The sequence below is a fragment of the Saccostrea echinata genome, unplaced genomic scaffold (genome assembly GCF_033153115.1).
Source record: "Saccostrea echinata isolate AGI-Se365-2 ecotype Australia unplaced genomic scaffold, CSIRO_AGI_Sech_v1 ptg000056l, whole genome shotgun sequence".
Classification (NCBI taxonomy): Eukaryota; Metazoa; Mollusca; class Bivalvia; order Ostreida; family Ostreidae; genus Saccostrea; species Saccostrea echinata.
Window position 1 is genome coordinate 16578155 of NW_026889805.1, and position 18868 is coordinate 16597022.

General features: G+C 33.6%; 1 protein-coding gene across 1 annotated transcript in view; it reads right to left on the reverse strand.

Moving 5' to 3' along the window:
* LOC133173913 (uncharacterized) overlaps positions 1-18657 on the reverse strand; it is a 164985-nt gene extending 146328 nt beyond the window's left edge. Inside the window, exon 1 of the mRNA XM_061308978.1 lies at positions 18588-18657. Coding sequence (XP_061164962.1) covers positions 18588-18657 — 70 coding nt within the window. The remainder of the gene's footprint in view (positions 1-18587) is intronic.
* Between the last annotated feature and the right edge of the window lie 211 nt (positions 18658-18868).

Genomic DNA, 18868 nt, shown 5'->3' on the forward strand with positions numbered 1-18868 from the left:
GTATAATAATAATAATAATAATAATAATAATAATAAAACAAGACGAAAACAATAGGGCTTTTCGCCAAAAGTCGAAAAGCCCTAATAACTAGACCTTTTTTCGTTGTTCAACGAAAATTGAAGTGCTTTTTGACTCTACTCCCTTAGCCTTTTATTATTTACCATTAATATAATTCAAACCTGGAAAAAAAAAAAAAAAAAAAAAAAAAAAAAAAAAAAAAAAAAACTACTTTCATCCTTTTTATTCAGAGGACCTTGACCTTTGACCTTTTGAACACAATAAACCCCTTAGTAAGCTAAGATTTCTGTAATGTATATTCTTCATATACATAAACATACTTTACTTTCACCACTCCCCCCCCCCCCTTTTTCCCTGCGCAATGGCTACGTAGATTTTTTCTCCAAACTCTAAACCAGACATCGTATTAACCTAAAATTTCAGAATACTTTACAAAACACCCCATAAAAACTTTCTGGAAAGTTTAAAAGGCATTGTTTCATTTACCTAGAAGATATAAACTTTATCGGCAAGAACAAGAAATTCAGAAGTGCCTAAAATTTCTTTTCTGGTGATCGGAGAAACAAGATATACATTTTATCTAGAACTTCTTCAAATATCTTTGATGTCATTTGTTTCTTCTGTTATGATTAGTTAATTTCCTTTCAGATATTTATCTTCTTTTTCAAACCTCAAATTTATTTGAATTTTATTTAGAATTAATTCATCTTGTAAAATATGCTTTTTGTGATCCTGAAATGAGATTCATGTTTTTTTTTCCCTGTACCTTCTAACTTTACATGATTTGACTTTAATCTATGAAAGTCCGTCTACGAAACACTTGAGGATCCACCCCCGTATTTTTGTTCTACGCATTTTAGGTGGCAGCGAATTTAGTTTCGTACTAAAGTCCCGGTCAAATATCTTAAAACACTGAGATCTCTCATGTTTGATGTGATATTCGATGTAGCAAAATGAAAGGAACCATTATGGGACACATGGCGAGTCTAGCAGAGCACTTGTTGAAAAAGTATAGCTACGCAGCCAACAGGACCAAACCTTACTTTCGCTTTCTACGCTCGACAACCATGCAAAGAACGATAACTCTAATTACGCGATGAAATCAAGAGAACTGTAAAAGTCCTGTTTTTCAGGCCTCTGAAACTCCTATAAGGGGTCAAAAAGTGACCCCACGGACCATAATTTTTAAAATGTATTCTTCGTGCTTAACTCAAATCCGAAAACTGTTTACAGATCTGTTGAGAAATAAGAAAGTTACAGGGAAAAGCTGTTTTGTTGTACTGGCCCCTAAAAATCCCTTATTTTGTGGAATTTTGTTTTCATCACCTAATCACCTGAAGACAGTGTAAAAGTAAGTACTCCACTTAAATATGACAAGAATTGCTTGCTTCCTTTCTGAAATAATGGAACATGCGTGATTTCAATTTAACATAGAAACTCTCATAGACAATTTTTGGGGACTCCTAAAACCGAAAGTTCTGATTGGGTTGACTTGAAACTTATAGTACATGTTCTATTAATCACTTTTAACAATATGTAGTCTTCAAAATATTTTTCCTATATGGTTTTGAAATTTTAAAATTTCCATTCCCCCTTTTTCTTAACTTTGGAGTCTTACAACACAAAAATGTATCATAGGTACAACAACGCTGTCGCTAACTTTTTTGTAGGATTTCCTTTGAAGAATCTATTCCTAAAATTTGAATGAATTTCCGTATAAAATAAGAAATGTTTAAGCTCCTAAAGAAAACTGAGTTTTCTACTTGTAAATACCGGAAGTGAAGTTTCCGGAAGTACAAAACCTTACATACGGGAGAGATTCAGATAAGCTGTCTAACGGTTTTATTATAAAATACATATAACCAAAGGTTTTCTTTAAATCCGAAACGTAAAAGTGTTAGGTATAATAATAATAATAATAACTAGAAACTCATTACTAGTAATGAGAAGGTCTTCCGTTATACTACTTCCTGTTTGCATAAACATGTCTTCTCCAACGTCGGTATTAGTCTAAAACTTGTATAGAAACAAAGTAACTTAAAAATTACTTTTTTGCTTCGTTTCCTGTCACGACCGGAAGTAATGACGACACACGATTTTTACACGAAGCAAATGAACTGATGACTGACTATAAGTCCTGAAAGTTTTAGACTTCAGTCTATTACTGTTGCCGAACAATTGTAAGAACAAATTCTAATTTTGAGGACAGGAAAACACACGACCGGAAGTGAACTGAATAAAAATCTCTGAATTTTCTCTTGACTTTTGCAGTATCTACAGCATATGTAAAAAACATTTCAAATACTTAAATATAAGTGATATTTATGAGAAAGTTAAACATCAAAATAACGTAGTTTATCTCTTAAAACCGGAAGTTAAAAGTTTTTCTTTCCAGTGAAATCTAACATATTTAAAAACAACGAAAGAGAAGCAATAAAGTGATGCAAGTTTTTATTCTAAAAAGAAAAATTGAAATTTTCGATTTCTTTGATCACTTCCTGTGACGACCGGAAGTGACGGCTGACGCTTTTAACCCTATGTTTTTTGCCTTCTCACCGAGTTTTATTACTCCTATAAGTTTGGTGTCTTACTCTCATGCTGTTTCCGAGATCTCGCTGAAATAACTTCTCATTTTGAGGACAAGAAAACAAGCGACCGGAAGTGAATTTTAGTAGGATATTTCACGTCACTCTAGACATCTGCAGTCTCAATAACATATATAAAAATCATTTAAAGAACTCTTTCTATAAGCGATATGTTGGGGAAAATCCAAAACCCCTATTATGTAGTTTTTCTCTTATAACCGGAAGTTGTTGCTTTTTGTTTCCGGTGGGACCAACACATATCGTAACTGTGAAAAAGATACAATTATGTGATGCAAGTCTTATTCCAAAAGAGAAAAGTTGAAATTTTTGATTTATTTGATCACTTCCTGTGACGACCGGAAGTGACGACTGACGATCTTAACCCAAATGGTTTTGTCTACTCCTCAAGGTCTAATACTCCTATCAGTTTGGTGTCTAAATCTCTTACAGTTTCTGAGATCTCACTCGGACAAGTTCTCATTTTGCGGACATTTATACGCGCGACCGGAAGTGAATTTTACAAAGATATTTGACGTTACTCTAGACATTTGCAGTTTTGATAACATATTCAAAAATCAGTTCATATACGTTATCTATAAAAAATATTTATGGGAAAGTAAAATACTCAAATTATACAGTATTTCGCTTATAGCCGGATGTTGACGTTTTTGTTTCCGGTGGGACCAACATATTTCGAATCTACAAATAAGATGCAACAATGTGATGAAAGAAAAAAATCAAAAAAGAAATGTTTAAAATTTCGACTTCTTTGATCACTTCCTGTGACGAGCGGAAGTGACGGCTGACGCTCTTAACCCAAATGGATTTGCCTACTCCTCAAGATCTATTAACCGTATAAGTTTGGTGTCTTAATCTCTTACCGTTTTTGAGATATGACTGGGACAAAATATTTTTGAAAAAAACGGAAATCGGACATATCTGACGACCGGAAGTGAATTTTGAAAAAATGAAAAAAACGCCTGGGGATATTTTCATTCTCTATCATCCCTGAAAATTTCAAGAAAATCCGTCCAGCCATCTCTGAGAAATCGCCCGGAAAAGAAAAGGGGAAAAAAAAAAATAATAACTAGATACTTATTGCCTAGGCAATAACAGGTCTTCCGTTTTCTTGATTCTTTTGTCAACTGTTCTGAAAAAAAAGCAGAAAATGCAAAAAAAAAAAAAAAAAAAAAAAAAAAAAAAGTTCTCCCAGCATGGATCGAACTCAAAACCTTCGGGTTATAAGACCTGTGCGCTAACCACTAGACCACGTATTCCGATGAAGATGGAGGTAGTAAATTAATTGTTTAAGAATAAATAGGAATAAAAGCACGTGTTCTTTTGTTTGTTATGGAATGTAGTGATCAGTATTGAATAGATTGAGAAACACGATTGGTGTATAATGCAAATGCAGATTGTCGGCTTAAAAAATTATTTGAGTTGGTCTATATTTGGAATGCATTGAATTAATCATTCAGAGCCTATGATGCATTAGAACTGCAGTGTCGAGACTTTGTTTACAAATATATGAAAATGTCGGATCGGGTTCGGATGTGACTGAATATCCTGAAATAATAGGTAAGCATCTCTGTGTGGATTGAATTAAATGTAAGTAGCATGAATCAAAATTTCAGATATGCATTTTAGAAAGAAAAATGTGCCAATGAGAGAGTGAAAATTTATTTGCTGGGAAAAAATCGCTGTTTTCGACATTCATTCGATTAATATTAATTCTAAATAAAATTGAAATAAATTCCACATACTAGAGAAAGCAAGAATGCTTGGTGTTAAAATATCATATCATATCAAGAGAATCGAGTGCTATTCATAACAACTGAAGAAATAAGCGAGAAAAGCTTTAATTAATTTTTATGTTCATCAGCACCTAAATTTCAGATACGAAAAAAAGATGTAGTGTTTGCCGTTAACATTCATAATTTCTATATACTTCAGAGATTCACTGTCAAATTTTCAGGAAACTTTCTTTCAGGTATCTTCTGCAAAACCCCGAAATTTTATGTCGATCCGAGGTGTTGTATGAGTTCTAGAGAAATATTCTAGGCTGATATCAATCTGATTTTTTTTTTTGATTTTTTTGGGGAAGGGGAGGGGAGAAAGAGGAGTAAATTTATTATTGATTCTGACCTTTTGGTCAAAAGTCAAGGTCATCGAAGTTCAAGGTCAAGATCAAAGGTTAAGATCAAAGGTCAAGGTCATGAGAAAATCCCGGAAATAAATTTACTTTCTATGTTTTTTTTTTTACTTCATCAAGACTGAAATTACTCCAAACAAATAAAATGTTCATTCTACACCTAAATTATTCACAACTGATCATCCCTAAAAGTTTCCATGAAAAACTACTCATGTTTGAAACAACGTCCGGTTTTTAGGCCGGCACTCCCAGTGAAAATGATTTGCATGGTTTTAGTCTATCTAACATCTGCATTAGCCAAACATTTCTGTAAAAAGAAAACAAAACTTGGAAAATTCACTTTTTTTGCATCGCTTCCGGTCACGACGGAAACTGACGGCAACGTACGATTTTCACATGATGTAGAAAAACTGGTGACTGACTATCAGTCCTGAAAGTTTTAGACTTCAGTCGTTTACTGGTGCTGAGCAATTAGGTGAATAAAATCTCAATTTGAGGGCAGGAAAATACGCAACCGGAAGTGAATTATACTAAGATGTTTGACGTCAATTTAGACATCTGCAGTCTCAATAACATATATAAAAATCATTTAAAGAACTCTATCTATAAGCGATATGTATGGGAAAATCCAAAAACCCTATGATGTAGTTTTTCTCTTATAACCGGAAGTTGTTGTTTTTTGTTTCGGGTGGAACCAACACATATCAAAACTGTGAAAAAGATACAATTATATGATGCAAGTCTTATTCCAAAAGAGAATAGTTGAAATTTTCGATTTCTTTGATCACTTCCTGTGACGACCGGAAGTGACGATTGACGCTCTTAACCCAAATGATTTTGTCTACTCCTCAAGGTCTATTACTCATAAAAGTTTGGTGTCAAAATCTCTTACCGTTTCTGAGGTCTCACTCCGAAAATTTCTCATTTTACGGACACCTAAACGCGCGACCGGAAGTGAATTTTACAAAGATTTTTGACGTTACTCTAGACATTTGCAGTCCTAATAACATAAGTAAAAATCAGTTCAAATACGTCATCTATAAAAAATATTTATGGGAAAGAAAAATACCCAAATTATGTAGTTTTTCTCTTATAACCGGAAGTTGTCGTTTTTGTTTCCGGTGGGACTGACATATTTCAAAACTACAAATGAAATGCAATAACGTGATGCAAAAAAAGATTCAAAAAAGAAAAGTTGAAATTTTCGATTTCTATTATCACTTCCTGTGACAACCGGAAGTGACGGCTGACGCTCTTATCCCAAATGGTTTTGCCTACTCCTCAAGATCTATTAACCATTAGAGTTTGGAGTCTTAATCTCTTACCGTTTTTGAGATATGACTGGGACAAAATATTTTTTAAAAAGACGGAAATCGGAGATATCTGACGACCGGAAGTGAATTTTGAAAAAATGAAAAAAACGCCTGGGGGTATTTTCATTCTCTATCATTCCTGAAAATTTCAAGAAAATCCGTCCAGCCATCTCTGAGAAATCGCTCCGACAAGAAAAGGGGAAAAAAAAATAATAATAAAACTAGAAACTCATTACTAGTAATGAGAAGGTCTTCCGTTATACGACTTCCTGTTTGCATGAACATGTCTTTTCCAACGTCGGTATTAGCCTAAAACTTATGTAGAAACCAAATAACTTAAAATATACTTTTTTGCTTCGTTTCCTCTCACGACCGGAAGTAATGACGACACACGATTTTTACACCAAGCAAATGAACTGATGACTGACTATAAGTCCTGAAAGTTTTAGAGTTCAGTCTTTTACTGTTGCCGAACAATTGTGAGAACAAATTCTAATTTTGAGGACAAGAAAACACACGACCGGAAGTGAACTGAATAAAAATCTCTGAATTTTCTCTTGACTTTTGCAGTATCTACAGCATATGTAAAAAAAAAAAAAAAAAAAAAAAAAAAAAAAACATTTCAATTACTTATCTATAAGTGATATTTATGAGAAAGCTAAACCACGAAATAACGTAGTTTATCTTTTAAAACCGGAAGTTTAAAGTTTTTTTCCGGTGGAATTTAACATATTTTAAAACAGCGAAAGGGAAGCAATAAAGTGATGAAAATTTTAATTTTAAAAAGAAAAGTTGAAATTTTCGATTTCTTCGATCACTTCCTGTGATGACCGGAAATGACGGCTGACGCTTTTAACCCTATGTGTTTTGCCTTCTCACCAAGTTTTATTACTCCTACAAGTTTGGTGTTTTACTTTCATGCCGTTTCCGAGATCTCGCTGAAATAACTTTTCATTTTGTGGACAAGAAAACACGCGACCGGAAGTGAATTTTATTAAGATATTTCATGTCAATCTAGACAACTGCAGTCTCAATAACATATATAAAAATCATTTAAAGAACTCTATCTATAAGCGATATGTTGGGGGAAATTCAAAACCCCTATTATGTAGTTTTTCTCTTAAAACCGAAAGTTGTCGTTTTTTGTTTCCGGTGGAACCAAGACATCTCGTAACTGTGAAAAAGATACAATTATGTGATGCAAGTCTTATTTCAAAAGAGAAAATTTGAAATTTTCGATTTCTTTGATCACTTCCTGTGACGACCGGAAGTGACGACTGACGCTCTTAAGCCAAATTGTTTTGTCTACTTCTCAAGGTTTAATACTCTTATCAGTTTGGTGTCTAAATCTCTTACCGTTTCTGAGATCTCACTCGGACAAGTTCTCATTTTGCGGACATTTAAACGCGCGACCGGAAGTGAATTTTACAAAGATATTTGACGTTACTCTAGACATTTGCAGTCTTGATAACATATTCAAAAATCAGTTCAAATACATTATGTATAAAAAATATTTATGGGAAAGTAAAATACTCAAATTATGCAGTTTTTCACTTATAGCCGGAAGTTGACGTTTTTGGTTCCGGTAAGACTAACATATTTCGAATCTACAAATAAGATGCAACAATGTAATGAAAGAAAAAAATCAAAAAAGAAAAGTTGAAAATTTCGATTTCTTTGATCACTTCCTGTGACGACCGGAAGTGACGGCTGACGCTCTTAACCCAAATGGTTTTGCCTACTCCTCAAGATCTATTAACCGTATAGGTTTGGTGTCTTAATCTCTTACCTTTTCTGAGATATGACTGGGACAAAATATTTTTGAAAAAAACGGAAATCGGACATATCTGACGACCGGAAGTGAATTTTGAAAAAATGAAAAAAACGCCTAGAGGTATTTTCATTCTCTATCATCCCTGAAAATTTCAAGAAAATCCGTCCAGCCATCTCTGAGAAAACGCTCCGACAAGAAAAGGGGAAAAAAAAAATAATAATAAAAAGAAACAGTAGAATCACTATAAGGTCTTCCGTCTGAAACGGAAGACCTTAAAGAAACAGTAGAATCACTATAAGGTCTTCCGTCTGAAACGGAAGACCTTAAAAAGAAACAGTAGAATCACTATAAGGTCTTCCGTCTGAAACGGAAGACCTTAAATATAACAGAATGCCGTGTAAGGTTCACGTCAAAACATGGCTGACGCAAAACAATTCCTGAATTTTCCCCTTCAATTCGAGCATTTCTGCATTGGACAGGGCTGATGGTTGTTTATGAGATGATAAACTATGTGTAAACTTTCTTAGTTTAGCGGAATCATGAACATTTTCGGCGTGATGAATAATTTGTTTACAGTAGTGATGAGGCTTTCGCGCACCTGCAGGAGCGGATCCAAGGATATACAAATTAATAAAATTTAATAGAAATGAAGTTTTAATACTTTTAAATAGTATTTAATGAAATTATTAATATGCAAGTGATAGATATACAAGAAAACGTGAAATGCTAATGAATGCAGCTGACAATCACTACTTTGTAAAGATAAATTAATTCTAAATAAAATAATTATAAATTCTATAGACAAAACAGAAGAAAAATGAATGGTAGCAAAATATCAAATCACATCAGGGGAACTGAATTTTATTAATGAAACTCTTAAGAAGTTCCGTATAAGTTGTGAATTTTATATCTGTGTATTCTACCTGGTTGCTTCGAGGAAGGGGGGGGGGGGTCTTGAACATAAACATGTAAATTACCATTATTTTATAGAAAGAATTAAGGCTTATAATTTTGAAAACGTCAAGAAGAGTTGCTTGTGATATGAAGTTCAAGGTCATTTTATAAATAATCCAAAACATAAAAGCGAAAAAGAGAAAATGGGGGGGGGGGGGTTTAAATATGACAATGTCTTCTACAGTTGACAAAAAAAGAGAGGCGAATAAAATGCACACACATATCATATACAACCGTTTTTATTTAATATAAACTCGTTTCCATGGCAACAGGAAGGTTTTTCTGGCCTATCCCAATCACCAGGTAGGTGTTACCTCTACACCGCGTCCTACGTGAATGAGCGCTGAGCAGTCCCCGCAAACTATATATACGGGGAAAAAATCAATATTTTGTAGTGTTTTGAGATACGTTGGTCCTACGTTTTCAGAAATTCTAAGATATTTAAAGATATTTAATTCCTTCTTAATCCTATCAAGAAACTGGTAATACGTAAAATCTTCAAAGAGGGGCCTTTACGTACCCTATGAATATTACAGAAAAAAGAAGTTAGAAAGACGAAGAAATTGAAAAAATCGACATTTTAATCCAATTTCTGTGACGACCGGAAGTATTGACGACGAAAAGAATATTCATGGTGACATCCACAAGTCATTATCTATGAAATCTGACAGAGTTAACTTTCATATCTTAAGCTGTTCTGGAGAAATGGAGCGGACAAAGTCCTTTACAAAATTTCGTCTATACAATAATATTAAGAATATAAGAGAATGCCGTGTAAGGTTCACGTCAAAACATGGCTGACGCAAAACAATTCCTGAATTTTCCCCTTCAATTCGAGCATTTCTGCATTGGACAGGGCTGATGGTTGTTTATGAGATGATAAACTATGTGTAAACTTTCTTAGTTTAGCGGAATCATGAACATTTTCGGCGTGATGAATAATTTGTTTACAGTAGTGATGAGGCTTTCGCGCACCTGCAGGAGCGGATCCAAGGATATACAAATTAATAAAATTTAATAGAAATGAAGTTTTAATACTTTTAAATAGTATTTAATGAAATTATTAATATGCAAGTGATAGATATACAAGAAAACGTGAAATGCTAATGAATGCAGCTGACAATCACTACTTTGTAAAGATAAATTAATTCTAAATAAAATAATTATAAATTCTATAGACAAAACAGAAGAAAAATGAATGGTAGCAAAATATCAAATCACATCAGGGGAACTGAATTTTATTAATGAAACTCTTAAGAAGTTCCGTATAAGTTGTGAATTTTATATCTGTGTATTCTACCTGGTTGCTTCGAGGAAGGGGGGGGGGGTCTTGAACATAAACATGTAAATTACCATTATTTTATAGAAAGAATTAAGGCTTATAATTTTGAAAACGTCAAGAAGAGTTGCTTGTGATATGAAGTTCAAGGTCATTTTATAAATAATCCAAAACATAAAAGCGAAAAAGAGAAAATGGGGGGGGGGGGGGGGTTTAAATATGACAATGTCTTCTACAGTTGACAAAAAAAGAGAGGCGAATAAAATGCACACACATATCATATACAACCGTTTTTATTTAATATAAACTCGTTTCCATGGCAACAGGAAGGTTTTTCTGGCCTATCCCAATCACCAGGTAGGTGTTACCTCTACACCGCGTCCTACGTGAATGAGCGCTGAGCAGTCCCCGCAAACTATATATACGGGGAAAAAATCAATATTTTGTAGTGTTTTGAGATACGTTGGTCCTACGTTTTCAGAAATTCTAAGATATTTAAAGATATTTAATTCCTTCTTAATCCTATCAAGAAACTGGTAATACGTAAAATCTTCAAAGAGGGGCCTTTACGTACCCTATGAATATTACAGAAAAAAGAAGTTAGAAAGACGAAGAAATTGAAAAAATCGACATTTTAATCCAATTTCTGTGACGACCGGAAGTATTGACGACGAAAAGAATATTCATGGTGACATCCACAAGTCATTATCTATGAAATCTGACAGAGTTAACTTTCATATCTTAAGCTGTTCTGGAGAAATGGAGCGGACAAAGTCCTTTACAAAATTTCGTCTATACAATAATATTAAGAATATAAGAGAATGCCGTATAAGAGAATGCCGTGTAAGGTTCACGTCAAAACATGGCTGACGCAAAACAATTCCTGAATTTTCCCCTTCAATTCGAGCATTTCTGCATTGGACAGGGCTGATGGTTGTTTATGAGATGATAAACTATGTGTAAACTTTCTTAGTTTAGCGGAATCATGAACATTTTCGGCGTGATGAATAATTTGTTTACAGTAGTGATGAGGCTTTCGCGCACCTGCAGGAGCGGATCCAAGGATATACAAATTAATAAAATTTAATAGAAATGAAGTTTTAATACTTTTAAATAGTATTTAATGAAATTATTAATATGCAAGTGATAGATATACAAGAAAACGTGAAATGCTAATGAATGCAGCTGACAATCACTACTTTGTAAAGATAAATTAATTCTAAATAAAATAATTATAAATTCTATAGACAAAACAGAAGAAAAATGAATGGTAGCAAAATATCAAATCACATCAGGGGAACTGAATTTTATTAATGAAACTCTTAAGAAGTTCCGTATAAGTTGTGAATTTTATATCTGTGTATTCTACCTGGTTGCTTCGAGGAAGGGGGGGGGGGGTCTTGAACATAAACATGTAAATTACCATTATTTTATAGAAAGAATTAAGGCTTATAATTTTGAAAACGTCAAGAAGAGTTGCTTGTGATATGAAGTTCAAGGTCATTTTATAAATAATCCAAAACATAAAAGCGAAAAAGAGAAAATGGGGGGGGGGGTTTAAATATGACAATGTCTTCTACAGTTGACAAAAAAAGAGAGGCGAATAAAATGCACACACATATCATATACAACCGTTTTTATTTAATATAAACTCGTTTCCATGGCAACAGGAAGGTTTTTCTGGCCTATCCCAATCACCAGGTAGGTGTTACCTCTACACCGCGTCCTACGTGAATGAGCGCTGAGCAGTCCCCGCAAACTATATATACGGGGAAAAAATCAATATTTTGTAGTGTTTTGAGATACGTTGGTCCTACGTTTTCAGAAATTCTAAGATATTTAAAGATATTTAATTCCTTCTTAATCCTATCAAGAAACTGGTAATACGTAAAATCTTCAAAGAGGGGCCTTTACGTACCCTATGAATATTACAGAAAAAAGAAGTTAGAAAGACGAAGAAATTGAAAAAATCGACATTTTAATCCAATTTCTGTGACGACCGGAAGTATTGACGACGAAAAGAATATTCATGGTGACATCCACAAGTCATTATCTATGAAATCTGACAGAGTTAACTTTCATATCTTAAGCTGTTCTGGAGAAATGGAGCGGACAAAGTCCTTTACAAAATTTCGTCTATACAATAATATTAAGAATACTAGAAACTCATTGCAAGCAATGAGAGGTCTTCCGTCCGATTCTGAAAAAAAGAAAACTCAAACTGAAAAAGTGATAAAAGAAATTCAGACACTCTGGAGATTTAACCCTCGTCGTCAGCCTGAAAATCCAACGTGCTAACCATTAACCATTCCCTTATTTGCATTACTTTCTGTCACGACCGGAAGTAACGGCGATACAAGATTTTGTCACGATTCAAATAAACTGATCACTGACTATCAGTCCTGAAAGTTTCAGACCTCAATCGTTTACTGTTGCCGAGCAATAGACCGGAAGTTGACGTTTTATTTCCGGTGGAATCTAACATATTTCAAAACAGCGAAAGAGATGCAATCAAGTGATGCAAGTTTTAGCTTAAAAAAGAAAGAAGAGAAATAATATGATTGCATCCTCTGATCTAAATAATAAAACAGGTTTTGTAATCCTCAGAAAAAGTTCTATCATTTTATAGTTGCATATTTAAGATCAGAGGTTACGCTCTATATTAAATATCGAAAAATTAGCTTTAAAAATTGGTTTGTTTTGTAGAATTTTTCACGATATGAGGAAAATGTCGCATTTCATGACGTCATAATGCATTGGCTAGCCAGAAAATTACGTCATTTTGATAGATACGCAGTCATCAAAGGTCTAAATGATATTTAATGCATTGTCAAAGAAGTTTCAGTTTTTCTGAAATTCACAGGGCCAAAAAAGGCCCTAAGTGGACCTTGTTCTTTAATATTGATACCACTACACTAGCGCAATGTACCAGCCATCATTGATGTTTACCTTGCACTCATTCCCTGAAGTAACGAGTGTCAGGCAGGTTAATCTTTATTTCTTATAGTGTGGAATTATAGGATGAAAACTTGCCAGCTAAATTTTGTGCAAGTACTAGTAGATTTACATCGGATTTGTTACTTGAGTTTTAACAATAACTGATAGCAGAGAAAATAATCTGTTACTGATAAAAACTAAAAAAAAAACTATTGTGTTTACTTCCTTTATTCTTTATGCATTCAACTTTCTATTCTATGCAATTCCAAATTCAGACATGTCCGTGTAATCTTTTTCTGTACTTCTACACTACTGCATCAGACCATTTGTGAAAGGCGGGTCAAGATACATTATTTCGCGCCAAACGTCACGAGTAAATCTTCGCGCCTTTTCTTTGGAATGTGTCTTCAATTGAATAAGAGTACGTGATAGCTTCAATGAAATTTTTAAAAATATGTTGCTGTAGCCTGATTTTCGAGTCTAAGAATGTATAGTTATCACACTGTACATATTACATATCGTATACGGGCAAGTAACATAAAGGCAGCACTAAGTTTTCTTACACATTTTATATTCCTCTTTACCCCCAAAGTGGATTATTCCAATTAGTAACACATTAATGAAAAGACTGGAATGTTTCGCAACAAAACACGTCTCGCCATATGACGCTCAAGGAATCTGATACCTATTATGTTCTGTAACTTGCATCTATAAAGGAATATTGCCCTACTAAAATCAAAGAAAAATATCATTGAAGTTTATTTTTCTCTCATTTGAAATTGCTATATATGTTATTCAATCAACATGAGAAAGTAACAAATTCTACTTTCAAAATACAATTCCGCAACTCTCCAATTTATGATACAATTGCATAGGTATCTAGCTACATATACATTTGCACCAACATGTTTTCCTCATTTTGTCATATCACAATTGCATCTATGCACATTAATTAGTGCAAAATTAAACTGCAAACTCTTTATGAGGGAGTAAAAAGACACGCTGATATTGTGCCGTCAAACACCGCTGCTCTGACGTCTAAAGACATAGCCCCCCCCCCCCCCTCTTAAGATAAAATCTTATATTTGAGCCCCAAAAAGTGAGAAAAAATTCGGAAATTCTTTGGATTGAATCCAGATCGCCCAATAGAAAATTCAACATGCTAACCATTACACTATCAAACACCGTCTCTTAAAATTGAAAAATGATAAATATTCAGAGTATGGGTTAATCAATTTTTAAACAAACTACATATTTAGCATTCTTGTAAAACTCTTTATTAAGCCTATCAACATCATAAAAAAATATTGAAAAACAAAAAAGTTCAAAAAATTACCCTTTTTAAATCACTTCCTGTGACGACCGGAAGTTACGACGACACACGAAATGTTTCCATCACACATCTACAAACCAAATTCTATCATACCTGAAAGTTTCAGACTCCTACCTTTAACAGTTTCTGAGAACATTCATGGACTAGATTTTTAGTGTAAAAAGTGAAAAATCGTAATAATTCCCGACCGGAAGTAAATTTTTCCAAACTTTTTCAATATTTCAAAATGGCATGAGATAACAAATCATTCCTGAAAATTTGGCTGAAAATGAATGAGTAGTTTTTGAGATATCGCGATTTGAAAAGGTCAGAAAAATAAAAATGAAAAATAATAATAATAACTAGAAACTCATTGCAAGCAATGAGAGGTCTTCCGTCCGATTCTGAAAAAAAGAAAACTCAAACTGAAAAAGTGATAAAAGAAATTCAGACACTCTGGAGATTTAACCCTCGTCGTCAGCCTGAAAATCCAACGTGCTAACCATTAACCATTCCCTTATTTGCATTACTTTCTGTCACGACCGGAAGTAACGGCGATACAAGATTTTGTCACGATTCAAATAAACTGATCACTGACTATCAGTCCTGAAAGTTTCAGACCTCAATCGTTTACTGTTGCCGAGCAATAGACCGGAAGTTGACGTTTTATTTCCGGTGGAATCTAACATATTTCAAAACAGCGAAAGAGATGCAATCAAGTGATGCAAGTTTTAGCTTAAAAAAGAAAGAAGAGAAATAATATGATTGCATCCTCTGATCTAAATAATAAAACAGGTTTTGTAATCCTCAGAAAAAGTTCTATCATTTTATAGTTGCATATTTAAGATCAGAGGTTACGCTCTATATTAAATATCGAAAAATTAGCTTTAAAAATTGGTTTGTTTTGTAGAATTTTTCACGATATGAGGAAAATGTCGCATTTCATGACGTCATAATGCATTGGCTAGCCAGAAAATTACGTCATTTTGATAGATACGCAGTCATCAAAGGTCTAAATGATATTTAATGCATTGTCAAAGAAGTTTCAGTTTTTCTGAAATTCACAGGGCCAAAAAAGGCCCTAAGTGGACCTTGTTCTTTAATATTGATACCACTACACTAGCGCAATGTACCAGCCATCATTGATGTTTACCTTGCACTCATTCCCTGAAGTAACGAGTGTCAGGCAGGTTAATCTTTATTTCTTATAGTGTGGAATTATAGGATGAAAACTTGCCAGCTAAATTTTGTGCAAGTACTAGTAGATTTACATCGGATTTGTTACTTGAGTTTTAACAATAACTGATAGCAGAGAAAATAATCTGTTACTGATAAAAACTAAAAAAAAAAACTATTGTGTTTACTTCCTTTATTCTTTATGCATTCAACTTTCTATTCTATGCAATTCCAAATTCAGACATGTCCGTGTAATCTTTTTCTGTACTTCTACACTACTGCATCAGACCATTTGTGAAAGGCGGGTCAAGATACATTATTTCGCGCCAAACGTCACGAGTAAATCTTCGCGCCTTTTCTTTGGAATGTGTCTTCAATTGAATAAGAGTACGTGATAGCTTCAATGAAATTTTTAAAAATATGTTGCTGTAGCCTGATTTTCGAGTCTAAGAATGTATAGTTATCACACTGTACATATTACATATCGTATACGGGCAAGTAACATAAAGGCAGCACTAAGTTTTCTTACACATTTTATATTCCTCTTTACCCCCAAAGTGGATTATTCCAATTAGTAACACATTAATGAAAAGACTGGAATGTTTCGCAACAAAACACGTCTCGCCATATGACGCTCAAGGAATCTGATACCTATTATGTTCTGTAACTTGCATCTATAAAGGAATATTGCCCTACTAAAATCAAAGAAAAATATCATTGAAGTTTATTTTTCTCTCATTTGAAATTGCTATATATGTTATTCAATCAACATGAGAAAGTAACAAATTCTACTTTCAAAATACAATTCCGCAACTCTCCAATTTATGATACAATTGCATAGGTATCTAGCTACATATACATTTGCACCAACATGTTTTCCTCATTTTGTCATATCACAATTGCATCTATGCACATTAATTAGTGCAAAATTAAACTGCAAACTCTTTATGAGGGAGTAAAAAGACACGCTGATATTGTGCCGTCAAACACCGCTGCTCTGACGTCTAAAGACATAGCCCCCCCCCCCCTCTTAAGATAAAATCTTATATTTGAGCCCCAAAAAGTGAGAAAAAATTCGGAAATTCTTTGGATTGAATCCAGATCGCCCAATAGAAAATTCAACATGCTAACCATTACACTATCAAACACCGTCTCTTAAAATTGAAAAATGATAAATATTCAGAGTATGGGTTAATCAATTTTTAAACAAACTACATATTTAGCATTCTTGTAAAACTCTTTATTAAGCCTATCAAAATCATAAAAAAATATTGAAAAACAAAAAAGTTCAAAAAATTACCCTTTTTAAATCACTTCCTGTGACGACCGGAAGTTACGACGACACACGAAATGTTTCCATCACACATCTACAAACCAAATTCTATCATACCTGAAAGTTTCAGACTCCTACCTTTAACAGTTTCTGAGAACATTCATGGACTAGATTTTTAGTGTAAAAAGTGAAAAATCGTAATAATTCCCGACCGGAAGTAAATTTTTCCAAACTTTTTCAATATTTCAAAATGGCATGAGATAACAAATCATTCCTGAAAATTTGGCTGAAAATGAATGAGTAGTTTTTGAGATATCGCGATTTGAAAAGGTCAGAAAAATAAAAATGAAAAATAATAATAATAATAATAATAAGAAACAGTAGAATCACTATAGGTCTTCCGTTGAAAACGGAAGACCTAATAATAATAAGAAACAGTAGAATCACTATAGGTCTTCCGTTGAAAACGGAAGACCTAATAATAATAATAATAAAACAAGACGAAAACAATAGGGCTTTTCGCCAAAAGTCGAAAAGCCCTAATAATAATAATAATAAAACAAGACGAAAACAATAGGGCTTTTCGCCAAAAGTCGAAAAGCCCTAATGAGGCTCAGAGGTCCAATGAAACAATGTACAAATCATTCTTAGATGCACGGATACAGTAACATCCAATATATATTGATTTTACATGTAAAGAAGCATCAAATAGATGCTGTGAACATTAGTAACATTCTTAATCATAAAAAGGTTCAGTCTCAGTATTCCACCATATTTCAAGATGATATCAACACCCTGCATTTCTTGCAGATATGGTAAAATAGAATAGAGAAACCTTTTATACTCCTCAGATTTGATATACACAGTGCATTATATAGGTCCATTCGATTGATTGATGTAGGAAAGAACTTGTTTAAGTGCATGTACTGGGTCATTCAATATGGAAAGAATAATCACTCTGTAAAAGTGGAGTTCAAAGCCTGTTGTACGACGAACCAGTGACTATCTAAATATCGTGTACAGTAGGATTTACATGTCTTAGATAATAACATCTACGTTTGCTTGTAGCCATTAAGAATTTATTTAGCGAGTGTGTAAACCCCCATCAATGCCATACAATATCTCCATGACCGGTATTCCTTGAAAAGTAAAGGGACGGATGCTTCTGTTGCTGTAGAGTCATGTTCCCTAGCTTTCTCTAGCTCTCTGTCTAGAATTTTGAAAGTTCGCATTTTAGATACATGTATGTAATTTCCTTTCAAAATAACTTTTGAGAAAGATTTGATCCAGAAAGTAAAGGTTTTTATCGCATCAACGTGTACGAAAAATGTTAACTTGGCATTTGAAGCCATTTCTGTAAAATCAATGTATGAACTTTCCTAATACCCAGCGTTTAGCGAAGGACTAGTTAGAATCCATGTTTGATACCAGTATCTGTATCGGTCGCAATCCTTGAACTCATAATCTTCGGTTTACCATGTAAACGCACTACTGATCGAGCCAAAGTGATCCCACGGTAAAGAACATGCAGCAACTGAAATTTCATGTATGTACTGTACTATATGGTACTGATAATACATAAAAATAGACTATGCAAGTAGAATACGGTAAATTAAATTTTCATATATATTTTTAAGTATGCGTTAGACCTATTGTTCACTCAGATGTCGCAGTGAAAAATTCGTTTACATATGTTCATAATCTTTACACAGCTTGTACAGTTTACTGTGAAACTTTTTTTTTTTTTTTTACACAATTCAGTATTATTTTATCCTTAAATTTTTAATCCTTATTTAGATTTTTTTTTATTTACCTGATCCAGAGGCGATATTTATTACACCAATGAGCACAATCCATTGTAGAAAACTCAGAAAACCGTCCATATTTCTTAAAGATGTAATGCGTATCAGCAAGCCACAACTGAAAAGAACACCTGTGAGTAGGTGTAAGTGTAATAATATGCAAATGTTTTATCACTAAAGATTGGAAATTTTGAAGGAATTTAAGCAGATCCAGTTTGAAAATGGCAGTGTTCTTTTTATTTAAATAAATCATTTGGGGAGGATGGGACTGCCGAAACTTTCCATGCCGATA